At 46.6% G+C, this 25039-nt stretch overlaps 1 protein-coding gene across 6 annotated transcripts in view; it reads right to left on the bottom strand.

Moving 5' to 3' along the window:
- Window positions 1-25039, bottom strand: part of SULF2 (sulfatase 2) — a 102703-nt gene that overhangs the window by 28277 nt on the left and 49387 nt on the right. For all 6 annotated transcript variants that reach the window (XM_074317821.1, XM_019749674.2, XM_074317820.1 and 3 more), the window contains exon 4: window positions 6849-7000. In XM_074317821.1, the coding sequence (XP_074173922.1) occupies window positions 6849-7000 (152 nt within the window). The remainder of the gene's footprint in view (window positions 1-6848; window positions 7001-25039) is intronic.

The raw sequence follows: 25039 nt of genomic DNA, 5'->3' as shown, positions 1-25039 counted from the left end.
AATCATCTCAGCTTTACTGATGCCTGGGCCCACCCCCAGAACTTCTGGTTTAATTGGTCTATGGTTCAGCCCAGACATCGGACTTTTGAAAATCTCCCCAGGGGATTCTAATGTGCAGCCAGGACTGATCTAGGGAAGAGTTCCAGGCAGAGGGAACAGCAAATGCAAACAGGCTCTGCAGCAGGAATGAGCTTGCCATGTGTTTGAGGAACAGAAAGAGGGTGAACTGGCAGCAGGTGCAAAGCAGGGGTAATGTAAGGAGCGGCATGAAGGTGAGTCGTGAGACCTGCTTAGGTAACGGGCAGGAGGAGAGAGGAGCTGGAGGAAAAGTCCTGGGCAGAGACGGAGGGCTCAGCTAAGAAGTGAGACGTGCCTCAGCCCTTGCTGACCTTGACAAATCTTTAGCTGCTGATCTCTGTCAAAGGTGGTGGGTTCTTTTTTTGTTTGTTTGTTTTTTAAACTTTTATTTTTACTTTACCTTTCCAGGACCCATCAGCTCCATGTCAAGTCATTGTTTCAATCTAGTTGTGGAGGGCGCAGCTCACAGTGGCCCATGTGGGGATCGAACTGGCAACCTTGTTGTTAACACGCTGCGTACGGCGGGGTTTAAATCCCTCGTGAAGATTCTCATGATCCGTAGGCAACGTGTTAAGAGCACCGCGCTCTGACCAACTGAGCTAACCGGCCGTCCCCGAAAGGTAACGGGTTTTTGAGACATACTCACTGTTTCCTAGGAAGCAGCTATGTTAGAAATGACCCCTTTCAAAAAGGGGTACTGTTTTAGAGACGAAAAGGTAAAGAAATGGCTACAGCTTCTACCCCGAGTGAAACTGCATGACACACACACACACACACACCCCACGGGTGTACGCGTGCATCTATGGACACATGCCTTCAGGGACACTCCTCCACCACACCTATATGCACACGGCTGGTCCTGCAGTGCGGCTGATAAAGCAGTGACCAGCGGTAGGAAGACGACTAATGCCCTGACAGCTCTCACACCGGGCAGCGCTGTGTACACATTAACAGCAGACCTGTGGTCACTGAGATGGAAAGCTGTCCAGGATACACTGCTGAGGGAAAGATCAAGCGACACATCAAACCCAAGAAGACTCTACGTTTTTGTGGGGCAGGGAGGGAGGCAGAGTGGAGAGAAGCCAAGCATCTACCTCCATATGCTTTTGCACAGCAAGGAAGCATCTAGAAGGACAGATAAAGTGCTCACAGAGGACGAACATAAAGGGAGAGAAGACGAGAAAGTCACTTGTTACTTTGTGTGCTTTTCCTTCAATACTTTTTTTTTTTTTTTTTTTTTTTTTTATTAAATTTATTGAGGTGACAGTTGTTAGTAAAATTACATAGATTTCAGGTGTACAATTCTGTATTACATCATCTATAAATCCCGTTGTGTGTTCATCACCCAGAGTCAGTTCTCCTTCCATCACCATATATTCGATCCCCCTTACCCACATCTCCCCCCCCCCCCACCCCCCCCCCCCACCCCCCTTACCCTCTGGCAACCACCAAACCATTGTCTGTGTCTATGAGTTTCTGTTTCTCATTTGTTTGTCTTGTTCTTTTGTTGTTTTGGTTTATATACCACATATCAGTGAAATCACATGGTTCTCTGCTTTTTCTGTCTGACTTATTTCGCTCAGCATTACACTCTCAAGATCCATCCATGTTGTCACAAATGTTCCTATATCATCTTTTCTTACTGCCGAATAGTATTCCATTGTGTATATATACCACAACTTCTTCATCCATTCATCTATCGAAGGACATTTTGGTTGTTTCCATGTCTTGGCCACTGTAAACAAAGCTGCAATGAACATTGGAGCACACGTGTCTTTATCTCTAAATGTTTTCAGATTTTTTGGGTAGATACCCAGGAGAGGGATTGCTGGGTCATATGGCAATTCTATTCGTAATTTTTTGAGGAACCTCCACACCGCCTTCCATAACGGCTGCACCAGTCTGCATTCCCACCAACAGTGTATGAGGGTTCCTTTTTCTCCACAGCCTCTCCAACATTTGTTACTATTTGTCTTGTTGATGATGGCCATTCTGACTGGGGTGAGGTGATATCTCATTGTGGTTTTGATTTGCATTTCTCTGATGATTAGTGATGTTGAGCATTTTTTCATATGTCTATTTGCCATTTGTATGTCCTCTTTGGAGAAATGTCTCTTCAAGTCCTCTGCCCATTTTTCAATTGGGTTGTTTGTTTTTTTGTTGTTCAGTTGCATGAGTTCCTTGTATATTCTGGATACTAGCCCCTTATCGGAGGCACTGTTTGCAAAAATCTTCTCCCATTCAGTTGGTGGCCTCTTTATTTTGTCAATGGTTTCTTTTGCTGTGCAGAAGCTTTTAAGTTTCATATAGTCCCATTTGTTTATTTTAGCTTTTACTTCCATTGCCTTTGGAGTCAAATTCATAAAATGCTCTTTGAACCCAAGGTCCATAAGTTTAGTACCTATGTTTTCTTCTATGCAGTTTATTGTGTCAGGTCTTATGCTTAAGTCTTTGATCCATTTTGAATTAATTTTGGTACATGGTGACAAATAGCAGTCCAGTTTCATTCTTTTGCACGTGGCTATCCAATTCTCCCAGCTCCATTTTCAATACTTTTTACGATGAATTTTTAGGAGTAAAAAAGGGTTTTAAAAAGGGGGCTTGTAGAACCAACTACATAACAGCAATATGTTAATGTCAATTGAAGAACTGCTGGTATAGTTATGGAACGTGATCTAAAGGTGTTAGAAAAGGTCTTAAAATGACAAAAGTAATTAATAGCGGATCTAAAAAAAACAAAAACGGTGCAAAGCTCTCTTGGGTGAAAAGGAGGGGTCCAGACAGGAAGTCCACACTCAGTGCCTCTGGGGGGTGAATCAGGAACAGCAGTGAGAGTTGTGGGAACTGCGAGCTGCAAGTCACTGTCCCCAGCGGGTGACGTGGGGTGGAGGCTGCTGCTCTGCATGATAAACCCATCTTATCTTCACTATTCGATTTTAGAACCATACCCATGCTTGTGTGGCTGGGATTAAACGTTTTTTTTCAAAGTTACCATTAATGTCTGTTCCCAGGAGAGGACATACAGCAACGAAAGAGAATAAACTAGATCGAACGGAGCAACATGAATAAATCTTACAGACCTGATACTGGGTGATCAAAGCAAGTTTAGAAGGCTATGTGTGACACGATACCATGTATTCCAAATCTAAAAACACTCAAAACAGTATTATATATTGTTCGAGACACTTGCGTATGCAATCAAAGAGTGAAGGCAAGTGTGGGAATGGTAAGCACCAAACTCAGGATACTGGTGACCTACTGGGAGGGGCAGGTGTGGCTGGTGGGGCAGGTGGGGCAGCTGAGAGCCAGGAGGGTAACGTGGGGGCTCCTAACGTCTCCGTGATGTGGCATGTTTAACAGCACGTGAGGGTGATCCCCAGCCTGCCTCTCAAGGCTGGTGTGAGGGTTTGAAATGCTAAGAGACGTAAAGCTCTTGACACAGGGCTCTGCATGCAGCCGGCTCCTGAGAAGAGTCAGCTAGAATAACATCATGGCGGTCTTGGTGGCCCGGCAGATTTTCTGCATGTGTAAAAGCCACCTGCTCTTCTCGGTCCTCCCCAAAGTCACTCCTAGCTAAGCCTTCTCTCTGATCCCTGCTGGCGGCCAGGGGTGGGGGTGGGGGGCGTCTGCAATGACATCTGACACTTATGCCTGCACCCCCACCCCATTCATCCATGTGGATTGGAGGGGGACACTCCACCCCGACTCCAGGGGTGGCCAGTGAGTGCTGGGCTGGCCAGTGAGCACACGGCATCCCTCTGGCTGTAGTACGTGAGCTGAGTCCAGGTGTCAGAGTGAGGGATGAGGGGGCCTGGGCCAGGAGGGCAGTAGCATTGTCTAGTGACGGCTGGGAGTGGGCTCAATACGTAGGATGTGTGCATTGACTAAATGTGGGGTTGCATGAGGTGGGGCAGCCAGGCCACCAAACCACTGGTTTCTGCTTTGGGTGAAGGGTACAGAGGTGGGGGTCCAAGAGGAAGAGATGGTTGTGGGGAGGCGGGGAATGCTGAACTCAGTTCTAGACGAGCTGGGGTGCCTGGGGTGAGCCACGAGGAAGGAGTTAGAGATTCAGAGCCCTTAACAAGAAGGGTGTGACAAAGTGGGAGGACCATGCAGGCCGAAAGGTGAATTTTCTAGAACCTGGAGACTGGCTAACAGACCATGAGGAAGTCACCCCTTTGCTCTCCTTCAGTCCTGTGCCAGCCCCACCCCCAACCCCCCAGGTGAGGCTTTCAGGAGCTACCTTTCCCCTGGCACACTCCTGGCCACGGCCCTGCAGGTGGGTGGTGATGGCAGGGTTCTGGGGACTTTGCTCCTGCCCAGAGCTTCGCAGCCACATCTGGGCAACAGAAGGGTGTGTCCCTGCCTCCTTTGTCCCTCTTGATTTCCACCGATTTACTCTGATCAGTCAGCTAAGAGGAACCCCAGTGCATCTGAGGAGATGGCTCGTCTGTGGCTATGGCCCAAAGCACCTGTTTTCCTCAAGGAGTCATGGAGCACCAGGATTTCTCAGGGAAAGAGGAAGAGTGTGTGGGGTGCAGGGCGTGCTCCTGGGCACAGGGGAGCCTCGTTCCTCAGGCTGGCCCTTTGCGCTGCTGCTTAGTGGCTGAAGTGGTTCTTTATGCCCTCACTTACCAAAAGATTGGTGGGAGCCTGTCCCCAGGGTGCCGGGCTCCCTGTGAAGGGGTGGCCATGGGTCTGTGCCCCCATGGAGGAAAACCACTATCATTAGAGAGGTGAGAAGGAGGCAGGGGGACTGGCAGGGATGTCAAGCGACACTGTGCTCCAATCCCAGCTTTATCACCCACCAGGGTTTTGGTAACAAAAAGCTGGCGGGTAAGCAGGGGCACCAATTGCCTTCCTGCAGCTCAATTTCTGCATCTAAAGAATAGCCCAGGGACATCCCTCCTCCAAATGGTGATGCGAGCACTTGACCAGGACTGCTAAGTGAATAAGGCACTTACAGTTGACCCTTGAACAACATGGGTTTGAACTGCCAGGGTCCACGCATATGTGGACTTTTTTCAATAAATACTGTCTTTTCTCTTCCTTACGATGTTCTTAACATTTTCGTTTCTCTCGCTACTTTATTGCAAGAATACAATATAGAGAATACACATTAATGTACAAAATAGGTGTTAATTGGCTGTTCATGTTATTGGTAAGGCTTCCAGTCAACAGTGGACTACTAGTCAAGTTTTTGGGGAGTCAAAAGTTATGTGTGGATATTTGACTGTGCAGGGGTTCAGCACCCCCAACCTCATGTTGTTCAAGGGTCAACTAGTTACCGTGTTTCCCAGAAAATAAGACCTAACTGGAAAATAAGCCCTAGCATGATTTTTTAGGAGGACATCCCCTGAACATAAGCCCTAATGCGTCTTTTGGAGCAAACCTTAATATAAGACCCGGTCTTATTTTCGGGGCGACACAGTAGCAAGGAGTCTGCCACTGAGATAACCTACAATGAACATTGACCCTCAGTGTTGTCATACATTTACTCAACTGACCCTCACAGCAACTCTGAGAATTGTATACTTTACAGATGGGGAACCTGAGGTCACAAAACTAATAAGTAAAGCACTCAGAGCTAGAGCTCAGGCCTTGATTTTTTGGTCTGATCCATCTTTTTTTTTTTTCCCCCCAAACAAAATTATTAATGAGAGGACTATACAGTGGTTTCCACTAAGTGTCAACAAAGCTTTTCTGTAAAGGGCCAGGCAGTATCTGAGGCTTCCCAGGCCAGATGTCTCATCACTGCCCCTGTAACCCCAAAGCAGCCACTGTGTGAAAGAATGGCATGTTTGTGTTCCAGTAAACCTTTACTAATGCACACTAAAATCTCAATTTCGTATCCCTTTCACGTGTCATGAAAATTACTCTTCTTCTGATTTTTTTCCAGCTGAAAACCATTCTACGCTTACAGGTTGTACGAAAATAGATGGCAGGGCCCATGGGTTACAGTTTAGAGAATGGATTTTGAAGTAACATGGCCTGGGTTTGAATCCTGCTTTACCACTTACTGGCTATGTGGTCGAGTTACTTAGCCTCTTTGTGCCTCAGTTTCCTTCTCTGCTAGTTGGGAATAGTACCAGCACACAGTACGTAGGCTGTGGTGAGAGATGCATGGGTTAGTTCATGTCTGGTTGAAATGGCTGTTACTGGGGGTGACAAAATATGAGACAGGGCTGGTGTGTGTGTGTGTGTGTGTGTGTGTGTGTGTGTGTGTGTACACATATACATGTGTTTCTATACTGTGGTGTGACGTGCTGACTTGAATACATGTGCCATCTCTTCATAGTTACTAACACACCTCCACATGCCAGACTGTGAGCTCCATGAGGCCAGTACCTGGGTCTGTTTTTATTTACCCTTGAATATCTAGTACCTGGCACCGAGCCTGGCACAGAGCAGGCTCTCAATAAATACTTGTTGAGGGAATGAATGAATAATGCAATCAAATTCAACTAGCCCACTCCCCTTCTAGGACTATTGTGAAGATTAGAAACATACATTAGGAAAAACACCCTGCACCGTGCCTGGACCATAGCAGGTACACATTATTAAGGAGGCAAGGGTGTGCCCATTTTCCAGATTTGGTAATTAAGGCCCTTAGGAGCAGGTAGCATAACCAAGGGCACACCCCATGTGTCAAGGTTGGGCTCTGAACCCAAGTCCACTGACTCCCAAGTAAGAAATTCACTGTACAGTCCCTGGAGGATGGGGGTGGGTGTGGCAGAACAACGCAAGCCTGCAAAGGCTGCAGAACTTACCTTGGAGTAGTCAAAGCCATGCTTCTCCTTTACCCCGTTCCGGCAGAGCGTGTAATTATAAAAGCGGGAGTTTTTAAGGAGGCCGACCCACTCCTTCCAGCCTGGTGGCACATAGGAGCCATTGTATTCATTCAGGTACTTCCCGAAGAAAGCTGAAGGGAAATAAGGACCCGCAAGCAATGTGAGAAAACAGAGAGCAAAGGCTTTCCTCGGCATCACTCGACCATCCTGTACCCAAGACCTCAAAACAGCCTTGCACTCTGAGCCACGGAGCCCCTTGCAATCAAGGAAAGCCTGTGACCCCCTTCAAAATGTTTTCACATGTGTAAAATAAAATATAGAGAATTACAGAGAAAATCTATTATTTTGAAATACAATTATCAACATATTTAAAGGTAGTGCCATATAGTAATAGGTGTTTTTAAAAATTTTTTTTAAAGACATTCAAAGCAAGACCTTGCAGAGAGTAATAATTTCAGAGCAGTGACGAGTGGAAATATTTTATTTTGTGACATCTGCAGCAACTACAATGAAATATTAAAATATCGGTGATTTCTGTGGTTGACAAAGTTATAGATTCTGCCTATCTGCTATGGTTAGTGGCCTACTTTCATAACTGAAGTGAATGCTAAGTTTCAGTTGTAGGTTAGTGAAAATAAGAGTGTAATTTTTTTGCATTCAAGTTCATGGACCCCTTGAAGTTTATCTACTACCGTGAGCAGAATGGCTAACACTAAGAAAATGGACAGTAGCAAGTGTTGGTCGGGATGTGGAGCAACTGGGACTCGCATATACTGCCGGTGGGTATGCAAACTGGTCCAACCACCGTGGCAGACTGTTGGGCAGTGTCGGCTAACCTTGAACCTAGTCACCTTCGGACCCAGCAACCTGAATCCTGGGTATTTACTCAACAGAATTGCATTCATACGTTCACCAAAAGTCAGGTGCAGGACAGGCTCACAGGAGCAGCAGTCATGAAAGCAAATAACTAGAAACAAATCAGAGGTCCATCAACAAGAGGTGGATAAACACACTACTGCATGTTTATTTAATGGAATACGACACAGAAACGAGGATGGAAAGTGCTAGTGCCACATTCAATAACATGACCGCATTGCAACAATCTAATAATGTTAGGGAAATAAACCAGATATGAAGGCATGCACACGGTATGACCCTGTTTATATGAGGTTCAAAAACAGGCAAAACGCATCTATGTTGTTGGGAAGGCAAGCAGAGGTTCTCTCTGGACACAGGGAGGAGAGGGGGTGGAAGGGGTAGGGGGCTGGGGGCTTCTCGGGTGATGGCCTTGTTCTATTTCTTGCTGGAACACAGGTGGTTCAGTTGCTGAGACTGCTGAGCTGGACGTTTAGGGGCAGTGCACTTCTCCCACGCATGCATGCACCCCCAACAAAGCTCACTTAAAAAAATAATTACCCTAATTCATGTGGGTGGGGATAACCCAAAAAACTCTCTGCGGGTGATAACAGACAAGATCTTGTTGGTGATACTTTTTTGTTCTCTTTTTCTTCCCAGTGAGCGAGTACCATTTTTAGTAATTGTAACCTACGAAGGCATTTTTAAGGAATAGAAAAGTCTGTGAGTTTTCCAGAGACAGAGGCCCTTTGGCAGCTCTCTCTTTCAGAGGAGGACACCGGGGCTCTGAGACACTCAGTTGCTGGGAGCGCGAGAATTCACTTTCGAGGTTGTTGAAGGGATTCATAGAGATCTTGCAAGCACAGAGTTTAGTACTGTGCCTGGCAAACAGTGAGTGTTCAGTGGGTGTCAGTTCTGAGCCCAAGATGAGAGAGACAGATGGGAAAGTGAACATCCACAGAGGAATGGGCTGGGGCAGGGCTATGATGGGCCTTTCCACCTGGAACCTTCAAGAAAGCTCGTGGCCTGTTGGCTCACAGACAAGAGGCCTGGACCAGGAAAGGCTGTGATGGAGCTGGAGCCTCCATGGGGTTTTTCTGGAGACCTGCCAGCTGACTGGCACTAACCAGGTGTGGGAAGACACCCTCCCCCACACAACTCAAACAGCCAGATTCCTGACTCCCCATAGTACCAGCAAATGGAAGTGCTTCCATTAAATCCACGAGGAGGTGAAAACAGGGAGGGAGGGTATCCAGTAGCCTCAGGAAAAGGCCCCAGGTGGAGCCTCGCTTTGGTGGGAGGGCAGAGCAAAAGTAAATGGAAGAAACCCTGGCATTCTGGGGAGGAGGAGGTGGGAAACTGGCTGCCCAGCTGTGAGTCCTGAGTCCCATCCAATATTTAGAGAGTAAAATGCAATTAGGTGGTGGGGATTCAAGCAGGAACTGAGTGTCCCCGGCTGAGTGTCAAGGCACAAGGGATTGAGATGCCAGCTGGAGTAAGAGGTAGCATGAAAGCATCAGGTGAGCTGAAAGCTGGAGTTTTTCTCTAAAACATCAAGACACGTTCAAGACACTCTGCTGTGTCCATTCCCTGAAAGCAGTGCTTCTCAGCCAAGGGTGATTCCGTCCCTCAGGAGACACTTGGCAATGTCTGCCGGTATTTTGGTTTTGTCAGGACTTGGGGTGACACTGGCATTCAGTGGGTAGAAGCCAGAGATGCTGCTAAACATCCTCCAGTGTTCAGGTCAGTCCCCACAACACAGAATTATCCAGCGCAAAATGTCAATAGTCTGGAGCTGAGAAACCCTGATCGAAATAACTCTCCTTGGCTCCCACACCTTCCTTTCTTCCTCAGTAAAGAACTGCGCTGTGAGGGCTGAAAAGGCCCGTAGAGATCAGTACAGTGCAGGAAACAAGATCTACTAAGCCACACTTCTGCAGCTTCTTTCCATTCCTACGTAGGGGCTCTGCTCTACTCCCCACTTCTCTCCACTCCCTCCTGTTCCTCCTATTTGGAGGAAGAATGACACACCACAACGATCAGCAAACCTTTCCTAAAAGCCCAGAGAGCAAATAGTTTAGGCTTTGTGGGCCAGAGGGTCTCTGCTCCAACTATTCAGTCCTGCTGTTGGAGAAAACAGACACTACAAAATAAATGGGCATAGCTCTGTGCCAATAAAACTTTATTTATAAAAACAGACGGAGGGCCAGATTTGGCCCGCGAGTTGCAGTTTGCTGACTGTTAGCATATATGGCTGGTGGATTTGAAGGGATAACTGGGCAGGCAGAACCCAAGCCTTCCTTTGCCCTTCCTTTCGGGAGTGAGCTGCTCTCAGGGAATGGGAGTTTAAAGGGGCTTGTTCTTATGGGATGGGCGGGAGGTGTGAGCTTGGCTCAGCGGGAAGTCTGTTTAACTCTGCAGCTTAGCATCTGTAAGCCCAAATGCCCTCAGAAGGAAGCCATGCCCTCAAACTTAGCCTTTATCAGATTCATCCAAGTGTTATTTTGGCTTCCATCTGCTGACTGCTTAGTTTCATTTCTCTGTTGGTTCCAGAACCTCAAGAAGGAAGAGAGTGAAAGTTAATAAGCCCCCTCATAGACCCCGACACTTTCTAGTCATGGCAAATAACAGTGGTGGTGATGTAAAAACTTTCCTTTGGAAATAAATGGTGTCAACAGAGTAAAAAGCAACTGAAATAACAATATTAATAATAGAATCAGTACGCCTGGCATGGTAAAAATCAGGATGGCAGCACATGAAATTGCCGAATTTGGGGTAACACTGCCTTGGGCATGTAGAGATTCATATATCCATTCAACAACTATTTATTAAGCACCTATGGTATGCCAGGAGCTGTCGTAGGCACTGGAAACACAGCAGTGAATGAGACCAACAGGATCTCTGCCCTCATGGGGCTGAGAGTCTAGTGGGAGATTATGACAAATAAAGATGGTATTTTTGGTGATAATAGTGTGAAGAGAATAAAGGGCAGTGATGTGGTAAAGTGGCCAGAGATGGACCACTGGAGGCATGACAGGGCCGAGTGGTCAAGGGAGGCCTCTTTGAGGACTGATGAGAGTGAGTCAGAGGGAATAGAGAAATACAAGGAAAACTGCTCCAGGCAGCGGGAATAGCAAGTGCAAAGGTCCTGAGGCAGGAACAAGCTTGGTGACATTATAGAAAAAAGATGACATTATAGGGTAGAGAGGCCAGATCATGCAGGGTCCTGGAGGCCACAACGAGGAAAAGCAACAAGAAGCATGACAGAGACACTTAAAGGGGACCGCATGTCTCCTGAAATATTACCTGCCATATCTTGCGTTTTTGTGTGCATTTTCCTAGAAACAGTCCCACTGCTTTTGACACATTCTGAAAGGAACCCAGGACCACAAGTAATTTAAGAAGCACAGAACTTCACTGTTCTGAATGAAAGCCTAGAGAAGGAGGCTCTCTGATGTCCCCGCTGGGGAAACTGAGTTCTCCCCAGCTTTCTCAAGTCCCCAGTTTGTGATCCTACTGGTTTGTTTCTGAAGGTTTTTCTGAAAAACACGTAGCATGGAATGCTAGTAAGCTTAAATTCTTGGCCTGGTTGGTGAGCTAACCATTTCTTGGGGGTGGAAAGAGGGGTGCCTTTGGAAGCCCACTCCTGCCCATTATTGTCCAATGCCATGGGTGTCAAAGTGGAGCTGTTTCCTCTGCTAGAATCTCCTCTTTCACACCTTTCTCCAACCCCCAACCCTTAAAAAATCCAGAAAGTTTATTATTCAGGCTCCACAAGGCCCTAGAAAACAGGGTTTCAGTCAAAAGCTTTTAGTGCCAAATTAGATTTTGTTCTCATTTGATTAGATTTCCCCAAGGCAGTTTTTAAAATGGTTATTCAGGCACCAGTTGAGGTGGGCAAGCAAATTAGCATGGGCCCTGGGGCTCTGGGCTGGGAGAATACAGCCAGGAATTAAAATCAAGATTAAAAATACAGCCCATGTCATGGCTGGAGTCACTGAGTTTTCCTGGCTAGGACAGTGCAAAAGTTAGAGCAAACTGGGGGCTGGTCTGGGTGTGGGGCAACCTGGCAGGCAGATAAAGAATTAAATGGCAGACCAGGAAATGCCACTGACAATGTGTTGGCAGATGGCTGGCTCTAGGAAGTGGGGCTGGTTGGCATCCATTAAAAGGACGGAGCCTTTACTGCTTCCCGTGTGGCATGCACTGGGTGGACAGTTATACCTGGCAATGGGGACTTTTGTTTTGTCCCCCTCTCCCCCCATTCCCCGATCCTGACTGTGGTCCTCTGGGTACCACCACTTCCTTACTTAAGTACAAATGGGCTGATCTGAATTCCTGATTCCAGGGTTGCATGCATAATCGCAGCCTGACCAATCAGAGCACCACATTCCCTGGCTACTGCCATTGGTTTAGGGATAGTCATGTGACCCAAGTTGGGCCAATGAGAATCAGCCCTGGGATTTTTAAAGAGTTACTGGCAAAAGGAAGTTCTTCTTCCATAGGGCTTAGGCTGCTGGCAGTCACCAAGAGGGGAGAGTCTATTTGAATGTGAAGCAACATGGAAGAAAGCAGAGGTGAGAGATGGAGAGAGGCAGAGAGGGGAAGAGAGGTAAAAGAGAAAAAAGTAGACTGTACTGGGCCAGGGCAGTGAAGTGGCTCCACCGTGCAAAGGAATGACACAACAAAGAGGCAGGCAATGATGACAAGAAGAGCAGCCAGTTCTGGGCAGTCCTCGCTTTGCATGGTTCTGATTGATACACACAACAGTCAATTTCACACTTTAGTCAAATAATACCCGCCTCTCACAATACCGCTCAAATTCGTCCACCACAATATCGTCACTGTAATTACACAAAGCACAAACTTCGCTACTAGCTCTCCGTCCACAAACTGCGCTGTAAATAACAGATGCGCAGCGCCATCAGTGGCCAATCACGTCGCTTCTTACAAAGTTAATCGGCGACTGGCCACTGTGCATCTGTTACTATTTTTTTTGAGTTAAAACCATTAAAAATGCCTTTAAATGCCACATATTTGAGACAGCAGAAACCTCCCTCAATTCTCACGTCACTCGTATTCTCACTTCACTAAATTCTAAAAGTGCTTTAGAACTTAGATGTCTATCACCTGCATGGATGGAGTGTGTGGACGAAAGGAAGCCCCCGGGAACCAAAGGCCCATGAGTCCCTTCCCAGGGCCAGGGCAGGACCCCAGCCTAACACACCTGCCATGTGCTGAGCCCCTGACTAGCCCAGGAGTGCTCAGGGACACACAGGTAAACGAGGGGCTCAGGCGTCTCCGTGCCTTGTCATTCATTTCGGAAGGAGCCGCTTCAAATCCTGACTCTGTTCCCTAGGCCAAAGGCTGCTACTCACATGTATTTGGTGATAAATTGTTTTCTGAACCCTTTACATCTGCGCCTTCGTTTCGGAAGTAAACGGCTACTTCTAGCACAATGATGTCAAGAGGAGCTGATGCTAAAGCTTCTGAGTTTCATTATTGCCTGGCAAACGCTTGATAACACTTCCTAAGCCTTCCCGGTCGTTTGGATGTCGATTTTATATGACCAGTCATACTGCTTATAGAGGTAAATATCTTTTTTGGACTATCGGCCCAAAAATGGGGTAAACTATCAATTGAGACCCCGACTTTATTTTGGTTAGTATGTACACACATGCAATTACCCAGAAAGATGAAAAACTGGTACTATGTTTCCCCGAAAATAAGACCCAGCCGGACCATCAGCTCTAATACGTCTTTTGGAGCAAAAATTAATATAAGACCCGGTCTTATTTTAATATAAGATGGGTATAATATAATATAATATAATATAATATAATATATTACATAAGACCCGGTCTTATTTTAATATAAGATGGGTATAATATAATATAATATATTACATAAGACCCAGTCTTATTTTAATATAAGATGGGGTATAATATAATATAATATATTACATAAGACTGGGTCTTATATTAATTTTTGCTCCAAAAGACGCATTAGAGCTGATGGTCTGGCTAGGTCTTATTTTCGGGGAAACACGGTAGTAAGACGGTGCACTGTTTATTTAGTTCCCGCACAGACAGCAACGCCTGTAGTGGTAGTCCCTCCTTGTCTCCCAGTGATAAATCAAGAAGACACTTTACAAAAGTGGCCAATCAAAGGAGAGAACTGGCCAACAGAGAGCGAAGTGCAGAAAAGAAACGAAAAGTAAGAGTGCTGAAATTGAAACTTGAGTCATATGCAATGCAGTTCTGGAAGAAATGGAGCTGACGTGGGAACGTTGACACTCACTCTGTGGGAAACTGGAAAAACAGCTAGAAGAACTCGGTTGAAGGCAAACTGAAGCATCGACATAAACGAAGGAGCGAGGTTGTGATGAAAAGGTTGCTGCTGCCCCAGAGGAAGTGACGCCGGCAAAAACCCTTCACATTAAAGGGATGCGTGGAGGTATGTCACAACACTATACGCTGTGTGTCCTGGGGCAAGTCGCTTAATCTCTTCCTCCCTCAGTTTCTCCGTTTATAAAATGGAGATAATAACAGTATTTATCTCATGGGACTGTTATGAGAACTAACATGTATATTGCTGAGCTCCGGCCCATAACAAGTGCCCTCTAAGTGTCACAGTTTCATTGGCACCAGTGGGTCCCCTTTCCAGCCAGCTGCTTGCTCAGCTATACCTAGTTCAATGGAGTCACTGCAGAGACAGTGTCAGAATGCCCCTGTCTCCCTACCCTCTTTGAGGGGTTTGTTCACCCCTAGACCCTTTCCTAACGCTCTCTCTCCTGGTTCTGCAGGCCTGCACAGGCAGCTTTTGTTGGAAAGCTCTGAGTCTGCTTCCCTTCCTGGCTGCTACTCTCTCCATTTGTCTGAGTTAAGTGCTGCTGGGGAACCATTCAGAGTCTGACGGGAGAGCCAGGCCCTTCTGTTATCTCTCCCAGCCCTGAATCTAACTGAAATTGCCTCGTAATAATCGCATTTGTGGTCTGTAAAAGCTGTGTTTTGCTGCGACCAGGGACGCGACTAGCCGGCGGTAAACCTGGCACAGGAAGGCAGATGGAGGCATCGTTTTGGATATGGGGGAGATGGACGGCTTCGGCAATTGGAAACTAACAGGAATCTCAGGGTCATCTCTCTGTGCCGGATGGAGAGTGGTGTGGACCGGTGTGGGGAACACTTGCGTGGCGCCTCCCAGCAGCTATTCTCTTTTCTCTGGGTAACACAGGAGGCGATATGGGGAAGAGCCAAGAGCGCATCTATAGCCAGACTGTGTTTTGAACTCTGTCTGCTACCTCCTAAACCATGGGACCCCAGGCAAGTGACTTCACACCTCTGTGCCTCAGGGGGCAACAATGGCAGTAAGTCACTGTCTACTGTCATGTGGAATAGAGGAACCAATTGTGTAAGCAATGATGGGACTGACAGCGGCCACCACCTTACAGGAACTTTCTCTCCCCCATGGGCCATCTGGGTGGAACTGCCAACAAGGCTGTTTTAAGGACACTGGCGTTTCTTAGCACACATTCACCCCACACCATCTCCACCTACGTCCTGCATTAAACATAATCGATAAATATCTAAGAGTTGAAATATTCCAGAGTTGACTGGTTGAATCATGCCACACTTCATTATTTCTATTCAAATATAAATATTTCATTAAATACTTAATCATTTTGACTTGGTAGTTTCCTCCATATTTTGGAGCCAATATACCAATGCGCGCACACACACACACACACACGCACACACACACACAATTTTCTTTCAGGTAACTCCTTAAAAACTACAGCCACTGCACCCCTGGTTCCTCCTAAATATAAAGGTCCTGACTGTCAATCAAGGTGCCCTTCCCCACCCACAGGGTGGGTTGGGTGTGTGGCTGAGCTCAGCCAATCAGACTCTACCCTAGGACTTTGAATCTTGAGTTAGGAGGCTCAAACGCATACAGAGAGTTGGAGTTTTATAAGACCTTCTAATGTGACAGTTGTTCAAAAGCTGCAACTTTAGTCCTCAGATCCATTGTTTGAAAATCCAAAGGAAAGAGGCAAGGCCATCAGGGTGATGAAGTCCAGAAAGAGAGAGAAATGATCTTGCTTCTTCACTCTCATTTCCTTCCTCACAACAGAAACAGCCTCCACCTGGACTTTCTGCCTCCCCTTTGCCTTCCCATAACCCAGTCACCCACAAATGGCCAGAAGGACCCTTACGAAGCCAAGAACCTCCTGCCATTCCCCTTTGGTGACTCGCTCGCCCATTCTGCTACCTCTGCCCATGTGTCCTACCCCTCGGCCCTCTGCTCACTCTGTTCTAGCCACTTCAGGTCTCCTGTTCCTTAAATGTGCCAAGCTCACTGCCATCTCAGGGCATTTGCATCTTTTCTTCCCTCTGCCTCGGACATGTGCCTCCTCCCTTCTCACGGACTGGCTCCTTCTCACTGTGACATCTCATCTCAAACGTCACCTCCTCTGAGAAGTCCCCAATCCTCTGTCTAAAGCCACCCACCCCTCGCTACTCACCAGGCTATTTACCTTCTTTACAGCACTCAGCACCACTGAAATTATCCTGTAGATTGTTTTCTTGCTTATTGTCGTCTCCCCACCCAGGATGTTGGGTTCATGAAGTGGGACCTTTTCTGGGCTCTGTAGCCCCAGCCCACTACCTAGCCAAGAGTGGGCACTCAGGTAATGGCTGCTGACAGAATGACTGCGGGGTCAATGGGGGTGGGTGAGACACGCAGGCTGTGCTGTGCAAAGCAGCCCCTCTCTGATGTCTTAAGCCTCACACCCACCTTGGGAGGGTAGGGGGGCAGGAGAAGCAGCAACTAAGTATTTAATTAAAAGGGATTTCTATTACAGTAGCTGCAGGAGACAATGCTGCATACTGGGAAAGGGGTAAATGCAGGTGGTGGAGATGTCAACCCAAAGCCTGTCGGTGTGCAGAGGACACTGACCATATCTCAGGCCAACCAGGGCCGATTTACTCCCCAGGGGACACTGGGCAAGGTTTAGAGACATTTTTGGTTGTCATAAATGGGGGAGGGCAGTGCTCCTGGCATCTAGTAGGTCAAGGCCATGGATGTTGCTAAACATCCTCCAGTGCCCAGGACAGTCCCCCTGGCAAAGAATTTTCTGACTCCAAAGTGTCAGTGGTGCCAAGGTTGGGTGCACAGTTTCAGAAGTCATGTGGGTGTCCAGTGATGGCGGGGTGCAGTGTGTCTTTAAGAGCTGGGTTTCCAGAGTCAGAGAGCCACGATTCAAGCCCTGCCTCCTCGGGCAAGTGGATGCTCCTTGCTGAGCCTCAGTGACTTCATCTATAAAATGGGAGCAGCGACAACTGAGATCATGTCTGGCATAGAGTAAGAACGCCTAAAAAAAGGAACTGTGAGTTCCCAAAATATAGCCTGCTTTCCTTTTTTCAGGGAGGGTGATGAAAACTCAGGTCTCTGGAGAGATGAAAATGGTTGTTAGAAACCAGATGTGACTCTGTCTTGGAAAATGGCAAGGCCCCTTCGAGACTCCAGTAATGAGCTCGGGAAGGATGTTTATGCTGCACAAAGAAATCAGCTGAGCATGACACACATCTATTAGCAAAGATGGGCCTGAGCGTGGAGCCGAGCCAATGACAATAAACAAGGTTTGCCTAAGTAATTTGGAAAGGTCAGTGAAAAATGAAGTAGAGCTTTGGAAAGTCCATCTTTCCTGAATAAATAGCTCCATTTCACACGCAAGGAGCGTGGGGAAACAAAAAGGGGCCTTTACCCTTCACGACATCTTCTAAATCCCGTTGTCTGTGTGCTTCTTTGACACGTTCTGCCATTTTTATGTATCATTTAGATTGTTACAAGCTTATTATTTTCCTTCAGATCAATTCATTTGGTGCCTAAACAGGCATTTCAAACCGGACTCTTGGTGGGTCCTGCTAAACCCATTTCTCTCCCAGCCTTCCAGTAAATGCCAGTTGCTCGGACCACACACCCTGGAGGGGTCTTTAGCCCCTCTCCCCCCGTCAATCCACTGATGATGTATCATAGTAGCTCTACCCTTCAGAACAGACTCAGGGAAGAGCACTTCCCATGTCTCACTGTGCCCAGCTTGGTCCAAGCCACCCTTCTTTCTCATGGATCTTGCGGGAACCTCCTCCCAGGTCTTCCTGCCTTCAACTCCCACGTCCACAGTAGCCAGGAGAATTCTGCTCAAATCCTGACCAAGACACAGTTCTGCTCAAAGCCTTCCAATGGCTTCACATCACACTTGAGCTAAAATCCAGCGTCCTTGTCGTGGGTTGCAAGGTCCTACGTGATCCATCTTCTACCCCCTTCCTGACCTTAGCTCCCCTGCTTTGCCCTGGCACATTCTGCCCCAAGTGCACTGGCCTCCTTCTGTCCTAGCCAGAGAAGCTCGTTTCTGCCCCAGGGCCTTTGCTCTTGTTCCCTCTAAAGGAACCATTGTTCTCAGACACTTACACAGGCTGCTTCCTCACCTTTCCCAGGTATTTGCTCAAATGTTACTTTACTGGGTTACGTGCCTAACCATCCAATTAAAGTGGCCTCTCTCCCCCCCGGGGCTCTCCCTTTTCTCCTGACTCTTTCTCCACAATATTTGGCACCACCTGACAAATTTATTCATCTCTGGTTTTTATCATCTGCCTGCCCAACCAGAGTATCAGCTCCTTGAAGGCAGCGGTTTCTGTGTGCCTGGTTCCCGCCTGTGTCCCTATATAGAGCTCGGCAAGCAGTAAGATAGATGCTTGTAGGATAAATGAATAAATCATTGGACCAACAAACACCCAGGTTATGGGAGGCCTGTGGGAATCATATCTGGTTGAGGGAACACAGCTTCTTATTGCCCTTCACCCAGGGCACACTGTCTTTGAATGGAACGACAGGTAGAACTGCTACACTCTTGTCTTTCTATCTGATTTTGTGGCATCTGGTTGGTTGGATCTGGATTGATTTAATCCACATGGGAAAGGACTTCACTATGGGGGTCCTGGGCAAAACTGAAGAAGGGCCCGAGGCAAGGGTTAGTCAATAGCAGTGGTTTTCAAACATTTGGTATCAGGGTCCCTTTAGACTCTTACTAGTCATTTAGGGCCCCAAAGAGTTTTGTTTATGTTGGTTATACCTAGTGATAGTTCCCATTTTATAATAGAAATGAAAAGTGAGAAATTTAAAACATATTAATTCATTTAAAAATAACAAACCTACTTGTTAGTATATATTTTTTAAAAGGATAAATATATTTTTCTCAAAACAAAATTAGTGAGAAGAGCTGTACTGTTTTACATTTTTGCAAATCTATTTAATGTCTGGTTTAATAGAAGACAGCTGGAATCTCATACCTGCTTCTGCATTCAATCTGTTGCAATATGTTGTTTTAATCATGTTTCACGAACAACCCAGCCTCACATAGACATGTGTACAGAAAGGGGAGGAGTATTATAAAACCCTTTTTAGATAATTGTGGGTATGTTACATATGCCCTAGAAAACACTGTACACTTGAAAGAAAATGAGGGTGAAAAGGCAAATAATGTCTTGGCATTATCATGAAAATAATTTGGGGTCCATAGGTCCTGGGGCGATACTTTGATAATAACTAGGTTAGACGATTATTATGTTCCGTAACAACCCAACAAAGTAGATACTATTTTTGTCCCCATTTTACAGTTAGAAAAACTGAGGCACAGAGAGGTGAAGTCCCTTTTTGCCCAAAGTTCCATAGCTGGTGAGTGACGGATCTAAGACTCAAACCCAGGTAGTCTATCTAGATTCCACACTGAGGTCATGGCCCTGTGATCCCACCTTCCAGGGTTCAACTGGCCCTGGGCTGTGGAGAGATAGCCATTCCCAAGGCCTGAGCTCTTCCTTGACCTTTCCTGAAGTGTCGGTATGGGAACATAGGTAGGAGCCATAGACAGCATCTAGATTAGTCTTTCCAGAAGTGTGGCGTTTGAGGGCTGATTTTTATCGTGGGAGGCAGCTGGGCCTGCAGTTTGAGTGTGGGCTCTGGAGCCAACAACTTGGGGTGAAATCCAGCTATTTCTTCCTACCAGCTCAGTTTTCCCAACTGTAAAATGGAGGTAATAATGTGCATACCTGACAACATTGTTGGGAAGGATTCACTGAGAAAACATAGGAAAACTGCCCCCAAAGTGTTGATTACGGCTTTTATTATATTATTTATCGTGCTGTTATATATTCATTCATTCATTCATTCACTCACTCACTCACTAATTCATTCATTCAATAAACATTAGAAGAACAATGCTAATTTACCAGGCATAGTTGTAGGTACTGGGGATACCACTGAATAAAACAGAGTAAATCAACAAACCGGCAAAGAGCTCACCCTCACAGAGCTAACTTTCTGGGTTGAAAACCCTCAGAAATGGGTAAGTGGACTCTTGGAGGCTCTCACAGAAATGCCGGGGAGAGGTTGAGATGGTTCTAACCAGGTGGGGGCAAAGGGCTTGGTTGGTTTCGGGCTCGTTTTGCAGGTGGAACCATCAGAATTTGCTAATGGATTAGATGTGGTGTGGGAAAAAATTGGGTCAAGGATAATTTCAATGTCTGCAGCCTGAGCAACAAAGGCAGATCTGCCATCATGGAGGAAGGGGCACCATGGGAGGGGCAGGTTTTGGGGTGGGGGATGACAAAGAGCTCAAGGGTAGACATGCTCATGTTGAGGTGCCAGTTAGATGTCGAGGTGAAGACACGGTGGGCAGCTGGAGATTGTGTCCAGGTTCAAGGGAAAGGTCTGGGCTGTGGGTAGAAATTTGGGAGTTGTCAGCACTTAGCTGGCATTTAATGCCATGGACTTGAATGAGATCATCTAAGGAAGGGGCTCTTAACCTGTGGTCCGTGAACTTGAATGGAAAAACGACATCTTTATTATTGCTGTTTTCTAACTAAGCATCTCCTTCAATAATGAGTGAAGGCAACAATCACAGTCACCATGCTGCACGTGCCTGTGTCACCGACAGAAGTCATGGATATTTTCATGTCACATTACAGTTAACAGACATCTTAAAATATCATTGAAACCAGCACTACTTTGAAATCACGGAAGTCATCGACCTATCATTTATCAGCTAAATAACCACTACGTTGTGTTACTTAATGTATAAAGAAGCATACACATCACAGTTTAGAAAGTATTTTGATGAATGTATTTTGATATAATTGGCTTCCTTTATAATTCTGTGCATTTTCCTCTATGCATTTAACTCGAAAATATTCTGAAAAGGATCCATAGCCTTTTCAAAATATTCTGAAAGGGACATCCCTTCATCAGATGCCAAGGGAGTCCTGTGGCACTAACACAGATAAAATCTCTGGTTAGGGAATGAGCATAGTTGGAGAGGTCTCAGGCCCTGGGCTCTGCAGTAAGGGGTCAGGATGACACTAACTAGCCTAGGAGACTTGAAAGGAGGTGCAGGTTTCCTTTATTGGGTTACATGGCAGGAGGAGAAGCAAGCGAGAAGCCAGATGTAGGAAGCGTTTCCAAGAACGTGGCGGGATCAATTCAGCTCAGGACAATGGTGTTTCCTTCCCCAGCATGAGCAAGAGTCCTGACCACGGTCCCCATGGGACGTTATAGCTTCCAAAGTACATCTCATCCTCTGCCGGCCCCAACGCTTTGAGCGCTAGATCTGGGAGCCCAATTATTTTCCAGTCACTAGTTGATGTAATATGGGGACACACTGTATGGTTCCATGCCTGCAGCCTTTCCTCTGCCCTTGGAATTCATCAGTTCCCTTTCTTCCTTTCCCTTGGGAGAGAATATACAGAACATACAACGGGGCACGTAAACCCAAACAAGATTTAGGTGATCCTGTAAATGAATGAAATGTACCAAGAAAAAGAGAAGGGGAGGTATGTGGTGAGTGGGGATCTAGCCCTGTCTATGAAGTGCCACAGAATCTGTTATGCCTCCCTGGCAGCTGGACGTGGCCATGACCCCATTTTGGCGGAGCTATGGGTAGAAGTGGTGTGTTCTGGTATCGCCTCTACAGGAAGTGGATGTTCCTCCCCTGATCTACTTCCTGCTGGCTGGATGTGGATGTGGTCAGCCATTTTGGATAAGGGCAGGCCCCCGGATGGTGAAACGACATCACAAATATGGCATGCGTGCCATATCATCCCTGGGCTCTTAATGCCCAAACTGTCAAATGAGAGAGAAATAAGTGTCTACCATCATAAACCACTATTACTCAGGGACTGAAGTGCCCTCAGCTGTACTTATATCCTAACAAATGTTGGGGGTAGTTGTGACACAAATCCAGCTGGCTACTGCCACCTAGTAGGGGTCAGCAAACCTTTTCTGCAAAGTGTCAGGCTATAAATATCTTCAGCTTTGCAGCCATTTGGTCTCTGTTGCAATTATTCAACTCTGCCACTGTAGAGCAAAAGCAGCCACAGACGATACATCAGGAATGGGCGGGGCTATGTTCCAATAAAGCTTTATTTATAAAAACAGGAGACAGATCCCTGTGCAGTCTGCTGACCCCTACCATTCAGGAATGTGGCCCCAGTTGGCAAGACCATCTTCATCATCACCATCATCATCATCATCATCATCTTTTTTTTTCTTTAAGAAAAGCTTGGAGTCTGGATTTTTTGGGTGAAATTTCCAGATTAAAACAAAACAAAACAAAACAAACCACTATGTAACCTGAACAGAACATATCTAGGGTTGAGGTGTGGACTCAGGCTATTAGCTACCATTTTGCAAGACCCAAATTTGGTCCCAAGGGGCACAGAGTAGGAGCTGAGCTGGTCCAGGCCAAGTTTTAAGCCCAGCCCCACTGCCGGTAGAAGGCCCCTTAGTTGTGAGACCTGTCGTTTGACTTTTGGGGCCCGTGGTCTGGGCAGAAGAGAATAATCCACTAACTTTCTGGGGGTAAAGCTGGGGTCTCCTGAGGAACAAGTGATAAATGAGAAGGAAGTGCTTTTGCAAACTCTAGAACACTATAAATATTAGATGTGAAATGCCACAGGACTGAAGTCTTTTTTTGGCAGACAAATTGGCTGAGGAAGCAAGGCCAGGAAGAAATGCATTAAATAAACCCAGAGCCCCAAAGCTCTTACGGCTGGGGCATTTCTGATATTCTGTAACTGGATCCTTTTAACTTTGGGCTGCTTGCAAGGTTACAACATGAATCTTGTTCTTTTGAAAAGACAATAAATGCAAATTTCTGCACGAAGTGATAAATCAATGCTGTAAAAGTTCTGGATGCCAGAGAGGGGAATCTTCCTGAACTGAGACTGTGGAAAGCAAATGAGGAAGGTGGGGATATGATTTTGCAGAAGGAAGGCATCTGGTGCTGGAAGCAGAGAGAGAGGTGGGGGATGGAAGAAATGCCTCCTTGCACTTGCCTCTTGACGGGGAAGCTGGATTTGCTTTCTGTAGTAGACATCTGTTTTATTTTCCTGCCCAGTATCCATTCTGTCTTTTGGTAACTGTGCATTCTGAGGGAACTAACTTTTCCTCTCTCTCAGTGTTACCTATTCAGATGAGCCTGTTTCTATCTTCCAGCTCCTGGTCTAGGCACAGGATCTAGACCTGACCAATCAGGGTGTTCCACGTGCCCTGACTTGTGTGACTGGCTAATGGAGGGGGACATATGACCATAGCTGAGCCAATGAAAGCGCTCAGACTTTTGCTGGGGCACTGGAAAGAGGCTCTCTCTTTCACTTAGGGTCACTGCACTGGTAAGAAGGGACCTGTGGGGGCCATCTTAACATCACAAAGGAGAACTTTCCTAAGAATCCAGCCAACCCAAATGAAAGAAAATCCAAGAAGTAGAAAGACAGGGTTCTGATGACAATATTTGAGCACTGGGACTCCACTACATTTGCCTGAACTAATTTCAATTATCGTTTTGAATGCTGGAAAATCAGATGGTAATCCAAATTCCATTTTGTTCTCATTTTTCTGCTACTTCGAGCCTAAGGCCTAAGAGTCATCCATTCACTGAAATCTTTTTTGGGTACCTAATACCTGCCAGGCACTGTTTCGGGGACCTGGGGATATAACAGTGAACAAAACAGGCAAGAAATAAGGTCAAAATCCCTGAGGTAACATCGAGGTGGTGATGAGTCCTTTACGAAGAACATAAAGCAGGTAGAGGGTGACACAGGGTGGGGAGGGCTCACTGACTCAGGGAGGTCAGGGGGGCAGAACGGATGTTAGAGACGGCAGTGAACAAGCTGTGTGAACAGTGCTCTAGGCAGAGGCCCCAGGGCAGGAGTGACCTTGCAATGTTCGGGGAACAGCAAAGAGGCCAGGTGGTCCGAGTGCTGTTAGAAGAGAGTGGAGAGAGGCAGGAGACGCGGACGGAGATATGCCAGGCCGAGGATGTGCAAGGCCTTGGCAGCCCTAAAGGAGCTGCGAGTTTATACTAAGAGCAGTGGAGGGTTGTAAGCAAGGAGTGGCAGGATTAGATTTCCGTTTTTCAAAGCTTCCTGTGGCTGCTGGGTAGAGAGGAGTAATGGCTAATTGCTTGGAGGACAAGCAATAACCAGAGGGAAGGCTGAGGGTTGCTGCTTGTCCCTTCACAAGCTCCCGTGTTCTGCCTGCCTCTTTGTGGCAAAGTCATTGCTGTCGAGGAAGGTTGGGCTCCAGATGCTCCAGAGGCTCTGGCTGAGCTGTTGGTGTTGGAGGCACGGGGGGCAGGTTGCTTGGGCCTCTAATTACATGTTCGCCTCGGCCACCCACTCCCTGGGAGGGTCATGCAGCTCCAGCAAATGAGGACAGGGGCCATCTATTTCTAGGGAACTTGATTAGTGAGTGGGCATGGAGTGCTCCCCCAGCACTCATGACTGGTTTTATCGTCTGCTGAATTGACATCAGGATGAGCTGCATCTGAAAATATTTTTGCCCCTTTAAAGTGTGGTTTTTGTCCAGAAGGATGAGAGAGAGGAGGAGGAGAGGAGGAGAGAACCCACAACAGACCCTTAAAACAAGGCCTGGGGAGACCGCCAATCAATGGCTCCTTAATTATCGCCTCAGAGGAATCTGACACGAAGGTGACCCTTCAAAGAGCTGTTCTCACCACCCTTGGACTGATGTCCCATTTCTGTGACAAATATTTTGTAACCCTCCCTTATTTTCCTGAAAGGAAATTTATAGGTGACAAATGCTACCTATGCACCTCACTTCCAAAAAAGTCAATACAATGCTCTAACTGCAATCTGTAAGAAAAATAAAAGGAAGGCAATTTATAATAAAGGGAAATTTCCATGTGAACTCTCAAGCACATCCATCAAGGAGACGCGATGGAGTAATCAAATGCCTGCACCTAG

The sequence above is a fragment of the Rhinolophus sinicus genome, linkage group LG13 (genome assembly GCF_036562045.2).
Source record: "Rhinolophus sinicus isolate RSC01 linkage group LG13, ASM3656204v1, whole genome shotgun sequence".
NCBI lineage: Eukaryota > Metazoa > Chordata > Mammalia > Chiroptera > Rhinolophidae > Rhinolophus > Rhinolophus sinicus.
This window is presented reverse-complemented; position numbering and strand designations above follow the sequence as displayed.